At 43.8% G+C, this 21,350-nt stretch overlaps 1 protein-coding gene across 1 annotated transcript in view; it reads right to left on the minus strand.

Annotated features, from left to right (window-relative positions):
- The window catches only part of ARSB (arylsulfatase B), a 166,611-nt gene that overhangs the window by 42,303 nt on the left and 102,958 nt on the right, over positions 1 to 21,350 (minus strand). Inside the window, exon 7 of the mRNA XM_069595377.1 lies at positions 20,759 to 20,829. Coding sequence (XP_069451478.1) covers positions 20,759 to 20,829 — 71 coding nt within the window. The remainder of the gene's footprint in view (positions 1 to 20,758; positions 20,830 to 21,350) is intronic.

Consider the following 21,350-nt stretch of genomic DNA (forward strand, 5'->3'; position numbering starts at 1 on the left):
GGAGCCTGAGGCTGGGGGCATCACACGAATTTTGGCTTTATTTGTACTACTTGTATTTTTTAAAAATAAAAATATACTTGGTGTTAAAATTAAGTTGTTTGTAAATGAATGGAAATTGAAGCTGTAGAGAAAGAACATGTACGCTATTCCTTGACAAAGTTTAAAGATGAAGAGAAAGCTAGCTAGAATGAGGCAGAATTAAAGGAAGGAATTTTTAGGATGTGGGAAAATTGAGCACTGCTAACTTCAGTCAAGTTACAATTTTGTATAAAGCATTATGAAGGCGAGGGGGGTGGGGAATAACTTCTAGAATACCTCCACTCCTTAGCTCAAGATTTCAGCAATGCTTTGCCAGCAACGACTTTCCCACTGCAGTTAAACATGCATGAAATGATAGAATTTCTCTTTCTGTCTTCCCACCGCATGTTTCTTTAATTTGTGTTTCTTTGCTGTGTGTACAGCTTTCTGTAACTGAAGTGCTGATGTCATTATGGAAACTGTCAGTCTTCAGAGTTGGAAAGACTTGAGAATAAAAGCTGACTTTGACTTGTGTTTGGTCTGGCATGGCTGAGGATACTGCAGGAGTGTATTTGTTTTTCATTAATTTGTTTGTCATTTTTCTCCATGATCTATGGAACATTTATTTTCCCTGAAGCAAATGTCAGAGGTTTCTCTTGGTTCTGGTGGGGTAATGAATTGTTGAGAATAAGAAATTTTTCTTATATGCTATTTGATTGTGGAAGGAGACATTTTGTGACCTTTTGCTGTTTTACAATGATAATGAATTTCCTGGCAAACATGGAGACTTTGGGCTTCTTTATTAAAATAATGAGGTTTGAGGAATAATTTTGAACTGGACCTTTGTAGAATTAATCAAATATAGATTTTGGAAAAATAGATGAGTTTGGTCTTTATTGAGACACTTTAATGTATTCCTGTCACCAAGGTAGTACACAGATCTATATCACATAAAAACATCAAACAATTAAATACAGACCCCCAAGTCCCAGCACAGAGCTTCAAGCATGTTTGGTGTGAGGAGGTTAAGGCTCAGGGACTGTCAGCCTGATCACAGTGTTACTCTGTTTCCTTGTTCTTTGCTTTTTTTTTTAATTGCAAGAGTAACAGTACAACTTGTAAAAAAAAAATTTGGCCTATACTGAACAGAATGAAAAAGATAATAAAAGTTATCTGCAATCTCATTCTCAAAAGCTAATGGCCCATCATAACATTTTGGCATATTCCTTCTAATCCTATTTTAATGCCCATATTTTTATATGCAGTTGAGGTAATAATGAACACAAAATTTTCTATTCTGCATTTTTTCTCTTATATACTGCATAAAATATTTTGTTTCCATCTCTAAACACTTAGAAAAAATTTGTATTGGAGTATAGTTGCTTTACAATGTTGCGTTAGTTTGTGCTGTACAGCAAAAGTACATCAGTTATACATATCAATATATCCACTCTATTTTAGATTTCCTTCCCAGGTCACCACAGAGCATTCAGTCAAGTTCCCTGTGCTACACAGTCAGTTTTCTTTAGCTATCTATCTTGTACTGTCTCTAAACACTTTAAAGGAAAACTATACTGAATCCTCTTAGGATGTTCCAAACAAAGGCATCAATTCATGGGGAAACAAAGAATAGGAACAATACTATAGGAACATCAACTTCTACCATTTTCCCTCTAAATGTGGCGACAAGATATGTTTTTCAGATGCTCTGGAGTTGTAGACATGTCTATACTTCTAATTTTGAGAGGTGACAAAAGAAAACGAACTTGCTGAGACCAGGATGTATGACAAGCTCACACAATGACACTGGGTGAGGATGCTGTGTTCCTAGGAGATAGGGTGACGGAGCAACAGGTGTTCCAGCCACTTCTTTGACCAGCCACATGGATGCATACATGTCAAAAGCCACTTGAGAGTAACCTCTCAGTCAATTACAAAACCATGAACATGGGGAGCTTTCCTACTTCCCACATAGCACCCTTACTCACCCAGTTTCCCTACATAGTCTCTTGGGGGCTCACTGGAGTTTCTCTGGACCCATCCCCAGTACCCTGCAAGACCAGAGGAGTACCTGGAAGGAGTCAGAACCTGCAACCCAAGCAGGGAGGGTCTCAGAGAATTGGAGTAGAAATTGGCTACCTCATTCTAGGGTTGGGAACCACTTCCTGAGTGGTTGCTCAGTTCACGACCATATTTTGGAAGCTTGAGTTTTTCTCCCCTGAATGTTGACAGAATGAGAACATCAGGAACAGAGGGGAAAGGAACCAAGTTTCTGAGATAAGCTCTAAAGTCTTCATGCCTCGCTGGCTGAAATACATTTTGGATATTTTTCATTAAGCGCCAGATTACTTTAGGATTGGAAAACAATTTGACATTTAGATAATGAGAAACGCAATGTAAATTCCTGTCCAACTAGCCTAGATAGGGACTTGGGGGAAATTTATGAAGACCTATAAAACATGCCTGAGATTTAAGGTCTTGTATCTCTGTCTTTAACTGCATATCTCACACACAAAAATATTTATTTAGTCTTCAATCAAACATTCATGCAAATATTTTAAATTATAAATCTTGAGCTTCATATCAGGTAAAAGTCCTTCCTAGACTGCTGCTGCTGCTAAGTCGCTTCAGTCGTGTCCGACTCTGTGCAACCCCATGGACTGCAGCCCACCAGGCTCCTCCGTCCATGGGATTTTCCAGGAAAGAGTACTGGAGTGGGTTGCCATTGCCTTCTCTGCCTTCCTAGACTAGGAACTACTCAAAGTATTGTCAGCCAGCCAGCAGCATCGGCTCCACCTGAGAGCTTAATAGAAATACTGAACACAGGCCCCAGCCCAGCCCAACTCAACTGAGTGAGCCATGTGCCCATTCTAATCTGAGGAGCACTGGTTTGTGGTCAGGTGACAGATCAGACTTTTGGAATGCAAGCATGGTCACAAGCGACTTCCTAGACAATGCGGAAAAGTTGTTAGTACTGTTCAGAGACTGCTTTCTTCTTCCCCATTACTGTCTAACTTCCAGTCTAATCTCATCACTGCCTCGCTGATGGTCAGAAGCTGCCCCTAATTGCTGAAAGAGACTAGAGCTCAGGGCACTCTGTAATTTCTGAGGTGAGAAAACAATGCCTGCCGAGGTGATTATCCTCTTGATTTGGCATCAGATTAAATAAGAGAGAAGAGGATGCTTGGCGTGAAAGCATCTGAATTGCGGGAGTACCACACTGACAATACAGTGCATTTTGACCGATAGGATCAGGAACTTGAAGAAGTGTGGTTTTCTCTCACTTGCTTACTTCTCCTTCAAGAAATAAAGCAGTCTATGTGTAATATAAGTTTTTAAGAGTGCTTACAAGCAGGCCTAAGGTCAAGAATGTGTTTGATTTAGCAGCTAGGGGAATTTAAACTCAAACCCAGTTGGTTTTTAAAATCAACTTAATCACCAAAACTTGATGAAGCGCCCTCAAGTTATCTAAAAGAAAGCAGATACTGCACAGTGGAAGAGTTGATGTCATCCGTGGAGCTGCCAAACCATCAACAATCTGGAAAGTGAAAATTTTTTAAAAGGGAAAATATAAAATTATGAAAAACATGCAGTTCTTAGATTTGCTTGCATGCTCTTCCAAGTGTCTGATGGTTTACGTAATACATCTCTTTCCATTCTTTTCTAATTTGGTTTAGACTGTCAGTATTTTCATTTAAAAAGAATGCATATTCATTTGAGCTTAATGTAGGATAAATGCTGTCCTTTATAATTTGAGGAAAGATTAAGAAAAAAACAACCTCACAAAAATTTGAAAATACGGTTGAGCAAGAAAGAGAGAAAGGTTTAGATTTTTTTCAGTCTCTAACATTAAAATATTTAAACATTAGTTGTTAACAGAAATCAGATACTACATTCTACCTTGTCCAAGAAATAACCCAAATCCAATCCTCAACTTTCTTTAAATGACATATTTATCTTACAAATAACTCTTACATTTCAGGCAAATGATTAGAAGGGAGGGCGGTACTTGAGCTGAGTTTCTTTCTCTTTCCTCTTTATTCTTATTTTCTGTTTTGAGAAAGGAGCTGAAAGTCAGATAAAGACCAGATTATTTTCTGAAAGGAATTTTTATAAAATGATATAGAGGAAAGGCTCTGGAATGAATGAGTGGTCAAAATAATCACGACTTCCTGTCATGATTAGGAATGACACTACTGTCAGACACTTGCCTGCTATTAATTAAGCCAGATCTAAAGTTTTTGTGTTACTTTGTGAACAAACATTAGCTCTTACAAATCAAGTACCTCTGACATCTAATCTCTTTTTAAAAGATCTGTTGAAGCCTTTCCCAAATCTTTCCTTTTTCCATTTTTCTTTAAATAAAGAAGGAAATTCATTTGACTATTGCTTTTGGTTGTGTCCCTGCTCCAGATGCTTAGGGACAACAACGAATATGAAAGATGAAACTGTCTGCCCTCGTGGAGTTTGTGTTTTAATGCGAGAGGAAGATGATAAAAATCCAGAAAGATAAAACCAAGGTTGTTGAGGTAATAAACTTAAAGGTATACTTTTTGAGTAAATCTAACGTAATCACCCCCAAATGCCTTTCATTATTTCTTCATTTCTCCTTGAATGCCTATGTATTTGATTTCTATCGCTTATCATTTATTGCTACTTTATTTTATAACTGTGTTAATATCAATTCCTGGGCATATATATGTATATTTTCCTCTGATTCAAAAGGCTCTTCAGAAGCAGAGGCCATGTATTTATTCTCTAAGTATTCGCTGCTGGAAGTAACAGATTTTATTCCGTACATGCCAGGCCTGATCACTGGCGTCCTACACCGTGGATGTGTGCTAAGTCGCTTCAGTTGTGTCCGCCTCTTTGCAACCCTGTGGACTGTAACCTCCTAGGCTCCTCTGTCCATGGGATTCTCCAGGCAAGAATACTGGGTTACCACGCCTTCCTCCAGGGATCTTCCCAATCCAAGGACCAAACCCGCATCTCTTATGTCTCTTGCGTTGGCAGGCAGTGCCACCATTTACCACTGGTGCCACCTGGGAAGCCCAGTATATTACATTACAGGTTACGTAAAGCAGACAGCGTCCTCAGCTTTTACAGCTTACTTCTCAGAAATGTTTTTAAAAGTTTCATTTTGGCCTTATACAGAGGCACCCTCAGTCAGTTCAGTTCAGTTCAGTCATTCAGTCGTGTCCGACTCTTTGTGACCCCATGAATCGCAGCACACCAGGCCTCCCTGTCCATCACCAACTCCCGGAGTTCACACAGACTCACGTCCATCGAGTCCGTGATGCCATCCAGCCATCTCATCCTCTGTCGTCCCCTTCTCTTCCTGCCCCCAATCCCTCCCAACATCAGAGTCTTTTCCAATGAGTCAACTCTTCGCATGAGGTGGCCAAAGTACTGGAGTTTCAGCTTTAGCATCATTCCTTCCAAAGAAATCCCAGGGCTGATCTCCTTCAGAATGGACTGGTTGGATCTGCCTGCAGTCCAAGGGACTCTCAAGAGTCTTCTCCAACACCACAGTTCAAAAGCATCAATTCTTTGGTGCTCAGCCATCTTCAAAGTCCAACTCTCATATCCATACATGACCACTGGAAAAACCATAGCCTTGACTAGACGGATCTTAGTCAGCAAAGTAATATCTCTGCTTTTGAATATGCTTTCTAGGTTGGTCATAACTTTTCTCCCAAGGAGTAAACGTCTTTTAATTTCATGGCTGCAGTCACCATCTGCAGTGATTTTGGAGCCCCCCAAAATAAAGCCTGACACTGTTTCCACTGTTTCCCCATCTATTTCCCTAAAGCCCCTAAAAAATCTGACCAGATTAGTCAATATTTAGAAAGTAGACTTACCACAATTTAACTGCACTGGATTTGTCCCATGAAACTTTGTGAGGTTTCATGTTTTTCCGAAATACTATGGTTGACAATTTCAAGAACAGTATGTATCTATCTTTACCCTTATAGGTTGTAGGACTAGGGGACTGAGATAGAAAGATGCCCAGTTTAGACTGGGAGAGAAAGCAGGGAGTCTGCACAGTCTCCAAACCTTGAAGAGATCTAGCTACAAAGATGCCTCCAGTGTAGAGGGTGGGGTGGGCACAGGGGCTGGATCTGAAAGGGATGACTAGGAGGGTGGCCTACTTCTGTGCTGAGTATCAAAATCAGCATCGACCTTTGAGTAAATCAGAATTGTCAGGCTACTCTTGGAAGCCATTGCTAAAATTTCTAAGCTCTACCAGAATTTAAGAAAAGTAACCAAATAAATAAGAGGTCAGTTGGAACTGAGGATGTGGTGTCAACATAACCTTGGGGGAAAAAAATTAAGCTGATATGTAAGTGAGGTTTTGAGCAAGTAACCACATGGCCAGACACCCATTTCCCAGAGGCAGGCCCGGCCTAAGCCCTTCAAGTCAGCCTCTGTTATCTGGCCCTGAGAAGCCTTAAAAAAGGTGCTTACTCTGATTCCTTCAAACATAAAATTGGGGCAGTGGGATTTGCAATTTCTGTGTAGTCTAGGCCTGTGGTGAGGATTAATTAGTGTTTTTAAAGTGCTGTGGGTTTGGTTTGGTTTATTTATTTTCTCAGGATGAAAGCCAGTAGGCCAGCACCAAGTGTTAACAGCGAAGGTTTGATGTATGTTACTTGAGATGCCCTGTGTGAAGTGGGGTGGGCGGGAAACGAGGCTTGTGGGACGGCCTTCAGCATCAGAAAGGCCACATTTCCAAACACACTTTAGTACCCCCCAAGGTCAAGGACAAAGACTAAAAGCCTTTGAAAATTAAAAAGGAGAAAAGTTATCAGTATTTAGGTTCTGTGACTGAGGGCTTGTACCAGCCCACACCCAGGAAAATTTGATGGACCTCTGCAGACAAACATTGGCAGCAAGAGAAGACACAAAATTCTGCTAATTCTGTGACAAGCTGTAAAATGAGCTCTTACATTTGATAGAGACAAAGAATGGCAAGTCAGACGGTCAGGGTATCGGGACTAACAGCTGAGGAAACTGCTGTCACGTGCCAGCTTCTCTGAGCCAGGACAGGTGGGCATAGGGACCGAGAACTCTGGTACGGCCTCCACTTCCACTCGCTAAGAACCCAGCAGTTTTCCAGATACTACAATCTCACGAGAATCCTCTAAGCTGGTTTTTAAAAATAATTTGTATGGCTTTATTCCTGGTTAAGGAAACAATGTGTGCTCATTACTAAAAATTGAAACTGCAGAAATACAGGACACAAAAAGTACGGAGACTACACCTCCAATCCCAACAGTCAGTATCTAATTGCTATTGGCTATTGTTTGAACATATTTACAGGTCATAGCTCTAACTGTCCCCAGTTTATAGCTGATGGGATAGAGGACACAGAGAACTTATCCACCAGCTCACAGGAAGTAAGTCAAAGCTGGAATTCAAATCCAGGTCCTTCTGATGCCCTGGGACTCTACATGTCCAGTAGGCTACTCTGCCTTAGCCACACTCTGCTCCCTTGTTCCACCACCCTCTTCAGAGACAATTACCACGAGGCACAAACACAGTTTCCATAACGAGCCTTGCAAAGAGAAGCTGCTATCATCCACAGAGTCAGGTTACCTGTGAAACAGCAAGGTTAGTGTCAAGTAGACCTGTTTCCCCAGCCTCATTTAAAGGTATAATCCTCCATCAGCATGCTGGGTATTTGAGTGAGGTGACTGTACTTTTTTCACAAAATCAGTGCAGAACAGAAAACAGAGACCTCTGAGGTCCGTAGATCGTGTCTTATACATGAAGCCTGGACCTGCAGACATATTTATTACATGTGTGTGACCTGCTGCCTCAGTTTCTCCATCTGGATTATAAAGTGGGTGGCTGAACTGACTGCCAGGGTGCCTTCCAGCTGCTGGTGCTCCATGCAATGATGGGAAATCTCACTGACAGCTGGTTGGCCTCATGCATTCCACCTAACTTTTTTTTTTTTTTCCTGCTCAATATATAATTTCAGGTTGAATGACAGAAAGCTGTCCTGTGTTGCTACTTCCCAAATATGCCCATAAAGACATGAAAGTGCTTTGAAATAATGTATTTACGTCTTCTGATTAAATGAGCAGATGATAACCAACCTAAATGCCTAACTTATCAGCATGCATTCTTTGGGGATGTGTACATCTCCTTATACGAAGGGCCTCAAGAGAGCTATAAGATGAAATCTTGCCCTCCATGGAGTGTGTGGCTCTGGATGGGGAAACCATAAACATAAATAACTGCAGGAGGAAGAAGCAAGATCTCAGTGTCTCAAGATGCTCCAGAAAAGCTCAAGGGACTCAAGTCTGGAGGGTCGGGGGGAGGCTTCATGGAGAAGGAGAATGTGACCTGGGTGGGCCCTCAAGAAGGGTCAGAGAAGCAAAGGAAGATGGCGGAGGATGCTGCAGTGGTGCCGAGGGGAATGACAGAGGCTGCAGGAGGCAGGCTAAGGAGTCTGCATGGCTGTGGGCAGCTGGGAACCACCAACAGCTGTCAAGCAGGTACGTAAGGGGCTGTGTCTACGTCCTCTTTCAGCAAAAGCTAAAGCCTAAATGATGTCTTGTACACTTTGCCAACAAAGGTCTGCATAGTCAAAGCTATGGTTTTTTCCAGAAGTCACGTATGGATGGAGAGTTGGACCGTAAAGAAGGCTGAGCACCAAAGAATTGATGCTTTCGAACTGTGGTGCTGGAGAAGACTCGAGAGTCCCTTGGACTGCAAGGAGATCAAACCTGTCGATCCTAAAGGAAATCAATTTTGAATATTCATTGGAAGGACTGAAGCTAAAGCTCCAATACTTTGGCCACCTGATGTGAAGAGCCAACCCACTGGAGAAAACCCTGATGCCGGGAAAGATTGAAGGCAGGAGGAGAAGGGGGTGACAGGGTGAGATGATTGGATGGCATCATCGACTCAATGGACATGAGTTTGCGCAAGCTCCAGGAGTTGATGAAGGACAGGGAAGCCTGGTGTGCTGAAGTTCATGGGGTCACAAAGAGTCAGACACAACTTAGCAACTGAACAACAACAACAACCTACAACTGTATACCTAAGGTGGGCAGGCAGTATTTACTGAACAAATCACCTCAGAAACGGCACCTTAGCATCAGGAAGTGGATCTGAATTTGCTCTAAAGAGGAAATCAGGGAGCAGCTCCAAGCATGCAAACCTGGGCCACTCCTGGATCTAGAGTACAGACCTGAGCATTTTGCCACAGAAAACGTGTGTGTGAGACGGGGGAGGGAGTGAAGACTGTCCTTTCACCCTGTAACCATGAGCAGAAATAGCATCCTATTATAACCTTTGGAGAGCAGAGGCCCTTTCGATGCGATAGTGACGAAGAGGTACAGAATCACTCTGAAGACTTGGCCTTTGGAGTGGAAGATGCTAACGTCCGTCAGGGCCCTTCACCCCTAATCAGGCTTCTGCCAGCAGGGGCTGAGCACTTTATACGTGTGCGTGAGCGTCAGGTCACACACGTGGATGGGTGTGAGAATTCTGACGATTCCCTGAAAGCCACATCTGACTTCCAAGGTGAGCTGTGGTCATAGACGGGGTAGCGCCTTTACCTCAGAATAGCCTGGGTCAAGCCTGGGTATAGGATAAGCATACACATTTTCTCTAGGCAGACTAATACCTTTGAAATCATTTCTCCTCCTGGCTTGAGGCAGGACAGGGACTAGAACTGGCTGACTAGAACCGAGGGGAACCACAGAATTGGGGGCTAGAATGCTTCCGAACCAGGCCGAGTGGCATTCTCACCTGTAGGACCTCGGAGCCTAACCCGGGATCACAGCTGCTCCCCACCCTTTGGATGTTTCCAGGCTTTCCCATAAATCACCTTCAACAGTACCATCCCCTCGCCCCAGGCTCTTGCACAGGCTTCCTCCGCCGGCCCACCCAGTACAGCTGGAGACAGACCCTGAGGCAGGTCAGCCTGCTGGAAAGAAACCGTTTAAAGACATGGGAGGACAGGAGGGGAGAATAAGTAATTCTTAGGATATACTCTCAGCAATGAAGGAGGAGAAAAGGTACTACCTGAATAGAGACCAAAATGTGTCCATGCAAGGTCATCTGAAAACAAAGCCTCTGGATGAATAAGAAGCTTCCTCAAAGCACATGGGGAAGCAATTATAAACCATATGTTTGACACTGGCCGGGGGCCCGGGGCAAGCAGAGGCGGCTTTGCGGGCACTGAGAGAGCCAGTGCCCAGGGCAGCAATGAAAGGGATCTTTCCAGAAAGGCGGAAACGGGAACAGAGACCAGCAAGAAGCAGCTGCACCCTCGGCTCACAGGGGAAGTCAGCTGAGCTGAAACCAGGCCAGGGGCTTTATGTTTATGTGTATTTGTCCCCGGTGGCTCAGATGGTAAAGAATCTGCCTGCAGTGCGGGAGACCCAGGTTTGACTCCTGGGTTGGGAAGATCCCCTGGAGAAGGGAATGGCAACCCACTCCAGTATCTGGAGAATCCCATGGACAGCGGTGCCTGGTGGGCTATAGTTCAAGGGGTCCCAAAGAGTTGGACATAGTAACACTTTCACTTTCTTTCATTTGTCCATCAAGGAAGTCTGGGGGAAAGAGATGAAGTGGGCAGGGGAAATGCCACATCACTGGATATTTTCCACGAGGGGAAGGGTGAGGGTGGGCATTTATATGCTGGATAAGTAGTTTCAAACATCTGTATATGATAATGTCAATTAAAATAAAAAGCAGCTTGTGACTTTTTTTTTAGGCACAAAATGTAGGATGTGAGTTCAGGGTTTAAGAGGAGAGTGTGAATTGCCATCTGGAGGCACTTTTAGGTTCAAGAGAGGCTAAGACACAATAAAACAAAGACTGTATAACCTGTTGGTCTAGCCATCATTCATGAACAAATACTTATCGAGGACTTAGTATGATGGTAGGCCTCGTGCTATAAACTGGAAATATGGCAATATAAGAAAAAGTTATAGATCCCGTCTTCATGGAGTTCCTACACTTTTGGCGGGGGGATTAAATTTCATTTATTTTTAATTTTTTAAATATTGGTGCAATATAATGCATAACATAGAATTAACTGTCTGAACCATTTTTAAGTGTCCCGTTCAGTGGCATCGAGTATGATCAGATTCCTGTGCCACCATCACCATCATCCGTCCACAGAACTCTTTATCTTATAAAACCCAAACCCAATATCCACTAAAAAGCAACAACTCCCATTCCCCCTTCCATGGCCGCATACCTTGGCAGGTTGTGGCTTTGATATTAACAGTAAAAATGTTTCCAAAAGACTGGTGTGCACACCAGTTTATGCGCTACCTCCTGTCTCTACGATTTCAGCTACTCTAGGTACCTCATGTGAGTGGAATCACATGGTATTTGTCTTTTTTCGTAACTGGCGTATTTCATTTACCACACTGTCCTCAAGGTTTAACCATGTTGCAACATGTGTCAGAATTTTCCTTTCTTTCTAAGACTGGATAATACTACTCCACTGTATGCATGCAGCACGTTTTGTTTATCCATCCCTCTCTCGGTGGGCATTTGGGTGGCTTCCACCTTCTGGCCACTGTGAACAGTGCTGTTCAAGTCCCTGATTTCAGTTCTTTGGGGGCATATATCCGGGTATGGAATTGCTGGATCATATGGCAGTTCTATTTTTACGTTTCTGAGGAACTGCCACACTGTTTCTACAGCAGCTGTACCAGTTTGCATTCCCGATAGCAGTGCACAAGCGCTCCACGTCACATCCTTCTCAGCAGCTGTTCTTCTCCTTCCTCCACTCCTCTCTTCCTGCAGCCATCCTCATGGGTATGATCTATGGCTCTTTGAGATTTCTTTATGCTTTACTGCAGAATCTCCTGGCTCACAGGTGATCCTCTGACCTCTGGGGGGTGCGTGTGCACACCAGTATTTTGGAAACATTTTTACTGTTAATATCAAAGCCACAACCTGCCAAGGTATGCAGCCATGGAAAAAACCCTAACTCCACTAGTTGGAAGGGCTTCTGTGGTGACTTGTACTCTTAGAATAAGGGGGAGGTGGTATAGATGCTACAAAGCAAGAGGCCGGCTTTTGAGGGGCTCTGGTCCTATGTGGAAGGGTGGACTTCCTTCAGAAAAGTCTAACATCAATTCCTACAGTTCATGATAGGAGGAGACATTGGTCCATCACTGCCAATGAGACCCACTAAAGGAGAGACAGTAGGTGGAAAACTGAGTGATGCAGTGATGTTTCAAACAGCGGCCAGAAAGGTGGGAAGGATGTAGGAACAGAATTGTGTAATAATTCACACTACTCTAGTGCTGGGAGCAAACTTATATGCAGAGTACATGGAGCAAAATGCCAGGCTGGATGAAGCACAAGCTGGAATCAAGACTGCCAGGAGAAATATCAATAACCTCAGATATGCAGATGACACCACCCTTATGACAGAAAGCAAATAACAACTAAAGAGCCTCTTGATGAAAGTGAAAGAGGAGAGTGAAAAAGTTGGCTTAAAACTCAACATTCAGAAAACTAAGATCATGGCATCTGGTCCCATCACTTCATGGCAAATAGATGGGGAAATAATGGAAACAGTGACAGACTTCATTTTGGGGGGCTCCAAAATCACTACAGATGGTGACTGCAGCCATGAAATTAAAAGAGGCTTGATCCTTGGAAGAAAAGCTATGACCAACCTAAACAGCATATTAAAAAGCAGAGATATTACTTTGCCAACAAAGTCCATCTAGTCAAAGCTATGGTTTTTCTAGTAGTCATGTATGGATGTGTGGACTACAAAGGAAGCTGAGAGGCAAAGAATTGATCCGATTGAACTGTGGTGTTGGAGGACTCTTGAGAGTCCCTTGGACTGCAAGGAGATCCAGCCAGTCAATCCTAAAGGAAATCAGTCCTGAATATTCATTGGAAGGATTTTTGTTGAAGCTGAAACTCCAATACTTTGGCCATGTGATGCGAAGACCTGACTCACTGGAAAAGACCCTGATGCTGGGAAAGATTGAAGGTGGGAAGAGAAGGGGACGACAGAGGATGAGATGGTTAGATGGCATCACCGACTCGATGGACATCAGTTTGAATAAACTCCGGGAGTTGGTGATGGACAGGGAAGCCTGGCGTGTTGCAGTCCATGGGGTTGCAAAGAGTTGGACACAACTGAGTGACTGAACTGAACTAAGGTCTTATAATGTTTTCCTTCCCCTGGTGGCTCAGATGGTAAAGAACCTGCCTGCCAGTGCAGGCGCCACAGGAGATGCAGGTTTGATCCCTGGGTCGGGAAGATCCCTTGGAGAAGGGAATGGCGACCCACTCCAGTATTCTTGCCTGGAGGAGTCCATGGACAGAGAAGCCTGGTGGGCTACAGTCCATGGGGTTGCAAAGAGTCAGACATGACTGACCGACTAACACTTATACTGTTTTTAACATTATCACCTGTGTTCGTCTACTTACAAACAGGTCTTTGGCTATACCACTACTTATTAACAAGTGCCTCTTTTCTAGCAGAGTGACAAAGAAATGGCAAGGAGGCAGCTTTGCTCTGTTAAAGTCCTATTTCTGTAGAGACCCACACAATGCTGAAGCTGGAAGGGACCTCAGATATCACTTAATTCAGCTTTCACCTCACATATAAGGAAGTGGCTTTAGGGAAGGTGGGGGTGGAATATTACTCTCTTCTCCCATAAGTAAGCACAGACCACATAAGAAGTGCTGGCATTAGAAAGCAAAGAAATGTTTCCAGGATAACAGTGACCCAATCGTCTCTCCTTCATTTGTGCCCTACATGGGCTCCCTTCTGATTTTATTCCACAAAAGCCTGTAGAACATAATCATAAAACATATTCTATGAATATGACATGCAGTCTTGACTGTCCTACAAATATATACTGTCTCATAGCTGGATTTAATTTTCTTCCCATAAATTAACTGCACAGAAAAGGAACTGGGCTTGTATTGTCATCCTCTAAAGGAGCAGGACCCCAAAGGTAGATCCCCTTTTTCTAATTCTGCCCCTCAGTGGGTTGAAATGGATATGAAACTGAGCAGAAAAGACCCATGATGTTGCCCACGAATAGGAGGATGAGAAGGAGGTGGAACATTGCTACCCGCAGGCACAGAGAGTAGGAAACGCTCCATTTTTGTGAACCGATAGTGAATATGGCTCCACGTTGATGCCAGGGCCTGACAATGGCCCTCCTTACACTCAGGAGTTAGAGCAAGTGTCCTCAAGCAGCAGGGAGGGTCAACAGGAAGGCCTGGGGTGGGCTTCCAGGAGACAGGGGACAGGAGCAGATGGCCAGAAAGCAGTCCTAAATCTGGGACAGCAGCGAAGGGTTTCCATCCATCAATTAATACGTGGGAAACCGAGTCCCAGAAAAGTGAAGAGACCTGCTCCAGACCTCATAATCTATGAATGACAAGACTAAGACAGTTTTCTCTTCTGATTTCCATGCCCCAATTCCTACTCTGGAAAAATCTTTTGCCTGTGTTGTTACCTTGCTAGAGGCACTTTAAGGAAGATGGCAACAATTCATGGCAGGTTATACTAATAACCCCGCGGCAAGCAGCACTGTGGCCCATCACACGGGAATACAGTTCTCAAGCTCCCACTTCTGATGCCAAGACAACACACGGCTCAGTGAGTGAAGGGGGTTAAGGCTTCTCATTTGCAGGTGGAACTTAGTTGGTGAGGACATCTTACTGCCATTATGGCGTGGGCAGCCTTTTCAGCACATGCCTGGATGTCATACTGGGCTTTGCAGTGCATTAAGCTACTATTCTCTCTCACCACCCAGAGAGATGCTCACCTGACTGGCCCCTGGCTATGCATCACTGCTCTAGTGAACCAGTTATGGACTGGAATGCATTCTATCCCCAGGTGTGCTGGGGCAGAGAACAGTTTAAACAATCGATGCATCTCCACAATAGCTAACCATAGGTCTCTGATCCTCTCACAGACCTGAAGCTTCTCTGAAGCTGATCAAATCATTTCCTAGTACTTTCTAGAACAATTCTTCCAGACCAACAGAAATGTAAGGCAAATGCCATGTGTGATTTAAAATTTTCTATTAAGCACATGGAAAGAGGAAAAGGAAACAGATGAAATTACAATCAATATATTTAAACTTATATACCAAGGGAAATGAAAGTGAAATTAGCTCAGTTGTGTCCAACTCTTCACGACCCCATGGACTCTACAGTCCATGGAATTCTCCAGGCCAGTATACTGGAGTAGGTAGCCATTCCCTTCTCCAGGGGCTCTTCACAACCCAGGGATCGAATCCAGGTCTTCTGCATTACAGGTGGATTCTTTACCAGCTGAGCCACAAGGGAAGCCCAAGCATACTGGAGTGAGTAGCCCATCCCTTCTCCAGTGGATCTTCCCAACCCAGGAATCGAACCCAGGTCTCCCACATTGTGGGTGGATTCTTTACCAGCTGAGCCACAAGGGCACTGTCATTTCAACCAGTAATTAATAAATAAATAAATAAATAAATAAATATATATATATATATATATATGTTTTATATTTTTTGTGCGAAGTCTTCAAAATCGGATGTGTGTTTTAGGTTTGCAGCACACACACCCTGATCTACAGTTAGCCACATTTCAGGTGCTCAGTAGTCGCACAAGGGTAGTGGCTAGCATACTGGATATATTACTACCCTTGCCTCTCCTGACATATGTTTACTTCTATAGAAATAGACATTTCTCCATCCTATAGCCATTCTTCCCTATCTCAGGACAGTTTCCTTTCCAGGTCTAATGATTCTAGGTGGTCTTTATTCCATCCCAGACCTTCTCCAACTGTCCACTCAGTCTTTAAATAATCCTCACAGAGTACCTACCAAGTGCCAGGTTTTTGTGTTAACTTATGAGGATGGAAAGATGAATATTACCTAAACCTTAAAGTCCAGGAGCTCTCAGCTGAGTGGGAAACGTAAGCACATACAGGAAAATTTGGTCTACGCGATACAGAGATATGGCCTTCCCCAGTGCCTCAGCAGTAAAGAAACCTGTCTGCAATGCAGCAGGCCTGGGTTCGATCCCTGGGTCGGGAAGAGCCCCTGGAGGAGGAAATGGCAACCCACTCCAGTATTCTTCCCTGGGAAATCCCATGGACGGGGGAGCTACAGTCCGTGGGGTCACAGAGAGTCAGACACGACTGAAGCAACTTAGCATAGCACATACAGAGACACATATGAAGGGGCGCATATATGCGGAGGGGAAGGAGTACTGTTTCCTCTGGGGTTTCTGGAAAGCATTCACAGAAGTGGGACAAGTGTACTGGGTTTTAAGGGATGAGGAAAATTCTGGAGGAGCAGTGAAAGGAATAGGGAAAAGCATGCTCAAAACCTAAGGATGACGATCCGCATACTTGGAAACAGCAAGTGTCCAGGAGAGTGAGAAGATGGAGGAAGGGCTTGGAGTGAGACTGGCAAGGAGAGCTGGGCCCCAGATGTCTGGTGACACACTCAGAATTACTGTGGGGTCATCCTCCGGACAGGGAAATCCTAAGGCAGGTTGTAGCACAGACTGGAGAGGACAAAAACAGTAAGAAGAGCCTGAACCACGGGGAAGTGGTATGTTTAAAAGAGTGGATGGGAGCACCCAAGTGAATAAAGGGAATGTCAGAGCAATATTTCCTGCAGACAGTCTCAAAACGAGGCATGACGATGGATCCTGGCAAAGGGTCTACTGGTCAACACTTTCGAGGCCCTAACTCTGACACAAGGGGATTGGGGCCACTCACATGTATTTATAAAGGGCTACTGCACGCATTACAACCTATGGGGATGTGGGAGTACCACATGGCCTCTCTCCCTGCAGGAATTAATAGGGTTCCCTCTGGGTTAATTTGGGCAGTTGGCAGAATTAAGGTAAGTTGCAGGATTGCCAGGAAAATCACAGGTTTACGAGACCTGGCAGGTCTGGGTAGCACCTGGGCAGCCTGATCAGATGATGTGCTGGCTGATTTTAGTTCAGTTCAGTCGCTCAGTCGTGCCCGACTCTTTGTGACCTCATGAACCACAACACACCAGGCCTCCCTGTCCATCACCAACTCCTGAAGTCTACCCAAACCCATGTCCATCAAGTCAGTGATGCCATCCAACCATCTCATCCTCTGTCATCCCCTTCTCCTCCTGCCCTCAATCCTTCCCAGCATCAGGGTCTTTTCCAGTGAGTCATCTCTTCGCATCAGGTGGCCAAAGGATTGGAGTTTCAGCTTCAACATAAGTCCTTCCAATGAACAACCAGGACTGATCTTTTTTAGGATGGACTGGATGGATCTCCTTGCAGTCCAAGGGACTCTCAAGAGTCTACTCCAACACCACAGTTCAAAAGCATCAATTCTTCAGTGCTCAGCTTTCTTTATAGTCCAACTTTCACATCCATACATGAGCACTGGACGGAGAAGGCAATGGCAGCCCACTCCAGTACTCGTGCCTGGAAAATCCCATGGACGGAGGAGCCTGGTAGGCTGCAGTCCATGGGGTCGCTAAGAGTCGGACACGACTGAGCAGCTTCACTTTCACTTTTCACTTTCATGCATTGGAGAAGGAAATGGCAACCCACTCCAGTGTTCTTGCCTGGAGAATCCCAGGGACGGGGGAGCCTGAGGGGCTGCCGTCTATGGGGTCGCACAGAGTCGGACACGACTGAAGTGACTTAGCAGCATGACCACTGGAAAAACCATAGCCTTGACTAGACAGACGTTTGTTGGTAAAGTAATGTCTCTGCTTTTTAATATGCTGTCTAGGCTGGTCACAACTTTCCTTCCACAGAGTAAGTGTCTTTTAGTTTCATGGCCGCAATCACCATCTGCAGCAATCGTGGAGCCCAGAAAAATAAAGTCAGCCACTGTTTCCATTGTTTCCCCATCTATTTGGCATGAAGTGATGGGACCAGATGCCATGATCTTAGTTTCCTGAATGTTGAGTTTTAAGCCAACTTTTTCACTGTCCTCTTTCACTTTCATCAAGAGGCTCTTTAGTTGTTCTTCACTTTCTGCCCTAAGGGTGGTGTCATCTGCATGTCTGAGGTTATTGATATTTCTCCTGGCAATCTTGATTCCAGCTTGTGCTTCCTCCAGCCCAGCGTTTCTCATGATGTACTCTGTATATAAGTTAAATAAGCAGGGTGACAATATACAGCCTTGACGTACCCCTTTTGCTCATGCTCAAGCTGGCTGATTTGGTCTTGAGTTTTCTGGAAGGCGGTCCTGACACTCTCAGGTAAGAATGGGGCAATAACTGCACTACACTGGCGGTTACAGGGAGGCTCAGAGATGGGTTCTCCTTTTGTAGATGGGAAAGCTGGGGCTCAGAGAGGGAACTGGCTTATTAGATATGGGTTCTCCTTTTTCTAAAAAACATTCATTTTTTTCCGAAGGAGAATTGCTTTACAATATTGTGTTGGTTTCTGCCATATAGCAACATGAATCAGCTATGGGTACACATATGTCCCCTCCCTCTTGAACCTCCCTCTACAATTTTCATTTTTCAAAAAGATCTAAAAATAGGTAATAATAAAGTTGAAAAACATGTAAAAATCACGCAGTATTCTGTAATAACCTATATGAGAAAAGAAATCGAAAAAGAATAGATACATGTACATGTATGGGCTTGCCAGGTGGCTCAGGGATAAAGAATCTACCTGAAATGGAGGAACATGGGTTCAATCCCTGGACCAGGAAGATCCCCTGGAGGAGGAACTGGCAACCCACTCCAGTATTCTTCCCAGGACAGTCATATGGACAGAGGAGCTTTGGCAGGGTGGCGGGGGTGGGGTGGGGGGACAGGGGGGCGGCTATAGTTCATAAGAGTTGCAAAGAATCAGACACAGCTGAAGCGACTGACGTGCAAGCACATATGTACAACTGAACCACCTGCTGCACACCCAAAATCAATACAACATTGTAAATCAACCACATCCCAATCTAAAATAAAAATTAAATTTTAAAAATGTAAAAATTATTCTCAACTTGCACCCAGCCACTATTTTAAAAGAGACCGCACTGAACCTATAGACAAGCTGAGGGGATATTGTCATCATAGCAATATTTCTTAATTAATCATCTATCTTATACATAGTATCAATTGTGTATATATGTCAATCCCAGTCTCCCAATTCATCCATCTCCTATTTCCCCTTGGGGTCCATATGGTTGAGCTCTACGTCTGTGTCTCTGTTTCTGCATGGCAAATAAGATAATCCATATCATTTTTTCTAGATCCCACATATATGTAGTCATGTACGATATTTGCTTTTCTCTTTCTGACTTTTTTTCTTTTTATGTTTCTATTGAAGGATAATTGCTTTAGAGAATTTTGCTGTTTTCTGTGAAACCTCAACATGAATCAGCCATAGGTATATATATATCTCCTCGCTTTTGAGCCTCCCTCCCATCTCCTTCCCCACCCCACCCCTCTAGGTTGGTACAGAGCCCCTGTTTGAGTTTCCTGGGCCATACGGGAATTTGCCGTTGACTATCTATTTACATGTGCTAATGTAAGTTTCCATGTTGCTCTTTGCATACATCTCACCCTCTCCTCCCCTCTCCCCATAAGTCTATTCTCTGTGTCTGTTTTCCCACTGCAAACACACTAAAAGATGCTCAACATTGCTCATTATTAGAGAAATGCAAATCAAAACCACAATGAGATATCACCTTACACCAGTCAGAATGGCCATCATCAAAAGGTCTACAAACAATAAATGCTGGAGAGGGTGTGGAGAAAAGGGAACACTCTTGCACTGTTGGTGGGAATGTAAATTGATACAACCACTATGGAAGATGAAATGGAGATTCCTTAAAAAACTAGGAATAAAACCACCATATGACCCAGCAATTTCACTCCTAGACATATACCCTGAGGAAACCAAAATTGAAAAAGATACACGTACACCAATGTTCATTGCAGCACTATTTACAACAGCTAGAACATGGAAGCAACCTAGATGTCCATCGACAGATGAATGGATAAAGAAGTTGTGGTACATATACACGATGGAATATTACTCAGCCATTAAAAGGGACGCATTTGAGTCAGTTCTGATGAGGTGGATGAAACTAGAACCTATTATATAGAGTGAAGTCAGTCAGAAAGAGAAAGAGAAATATTATATTTTAACGCACACATATGGAATCTAGAAAAATGGTACTGAAGAATTTATTTATAGGGCAGCAATGGGTTCTCCTTTTATAGATGGGAAAGCTGGGGCTCGGGGAGGGAACTGGCTTATCAGAGATGGGTTCTCCTTTTATAGATGGGAAAGCTGGGGCTCAGAGAGGGAACTGGCTTATCAGAGATGGGTTCACCTTTTATAGATGGGAAAGCTGGGGCTCGGGGAGGGAACTGGCTTATCAGAGATGGGTTCTCCTTTTATAGATGGGAAAGCTGGGGCTCAGAGAGGGAACTGGCTTATCAGAGATGGTTCACCTTTTACAGATGGGAAAGCTGGGGCTCGGGGAGGGAACTGGCTTATCAGAGATGGGTTCACCTTTTACAGATGGGAAAGCTGGGGCTCAGGGAGGGAACTGGCTTAGAAGGTCACACAGCTCATTAGCAGCATTCACCGTTTGTGTCAACAAAGCCCAGTGACATTGGTGCCACAGGAGCCATGGAGAAATGTTTACTTTTATAGCAAACTCAAGTGGAAAAGGAGAATTAGGCTAGAGAGACACTAGGCAATAAAACCATCTTTGTAAGCCAAAGAGATTTAAGTTAGTAGCAATAAACAACGTACTCACATGGTGAAATGTCTACAAAGTTTGGGTCGATATTGTGCAGCAGCTCCATTCTGGGGGACGGGCTTCCTTCACTGAAAAAGAATTTTTTAGAAAACATTAATTTCCTCTTTCAAATGGCTATGAGTGACTGTAATACTTCCTTTCCTTGTACTTATAGGAAATACCAAAACTGCCAGTTAACAACTCTGTCATGAATTCAGAGGCCTCCAAACTCTGTGGTTGTGCGTCTTCAAGTAGCCATCGCTTGTCTACACTGTCACCATGACTGAATGTTTACAGGACAACTTCAGTGCCAAGCACGTGACCATTACAAAGGTGAGTTCCGTGACCCTTTGCAATAAATAATGTGACTGTATTGAAACACGACCATTCGTTACCGCAGTGAAATGAGAACGCCAGTGTAGACTCCACACTGAACACTCACAGGGAAAGGAAGAGACAGCATCTGCTAAGATGGCAGTGCCCAGATCACAGATGCAGGACGCCTTTTAAATGAGCCCATATGAGAAAAATGAGTGTCTTCCGCATCTAAATTTACAGTGTGAAACTTATATGCAATATAAATACATATGAAATAGTTATATCTCTTTAA

Source organism: Ovis canadensis, chromosome 7 (genome assembly GCF_042477335.2).
Source record: "Ovis canadensis isolate MfBH-ARS-UI-01 breed Bighorn chromosome 7, ARS-UI_OviCan_v2, whole genome shotgun sequence".
NCBI lineage: Eukaryota > Metazoa > Chordata > Mammalia > Artiodactyla > Bovidae > Ovis > Ovis canadensis.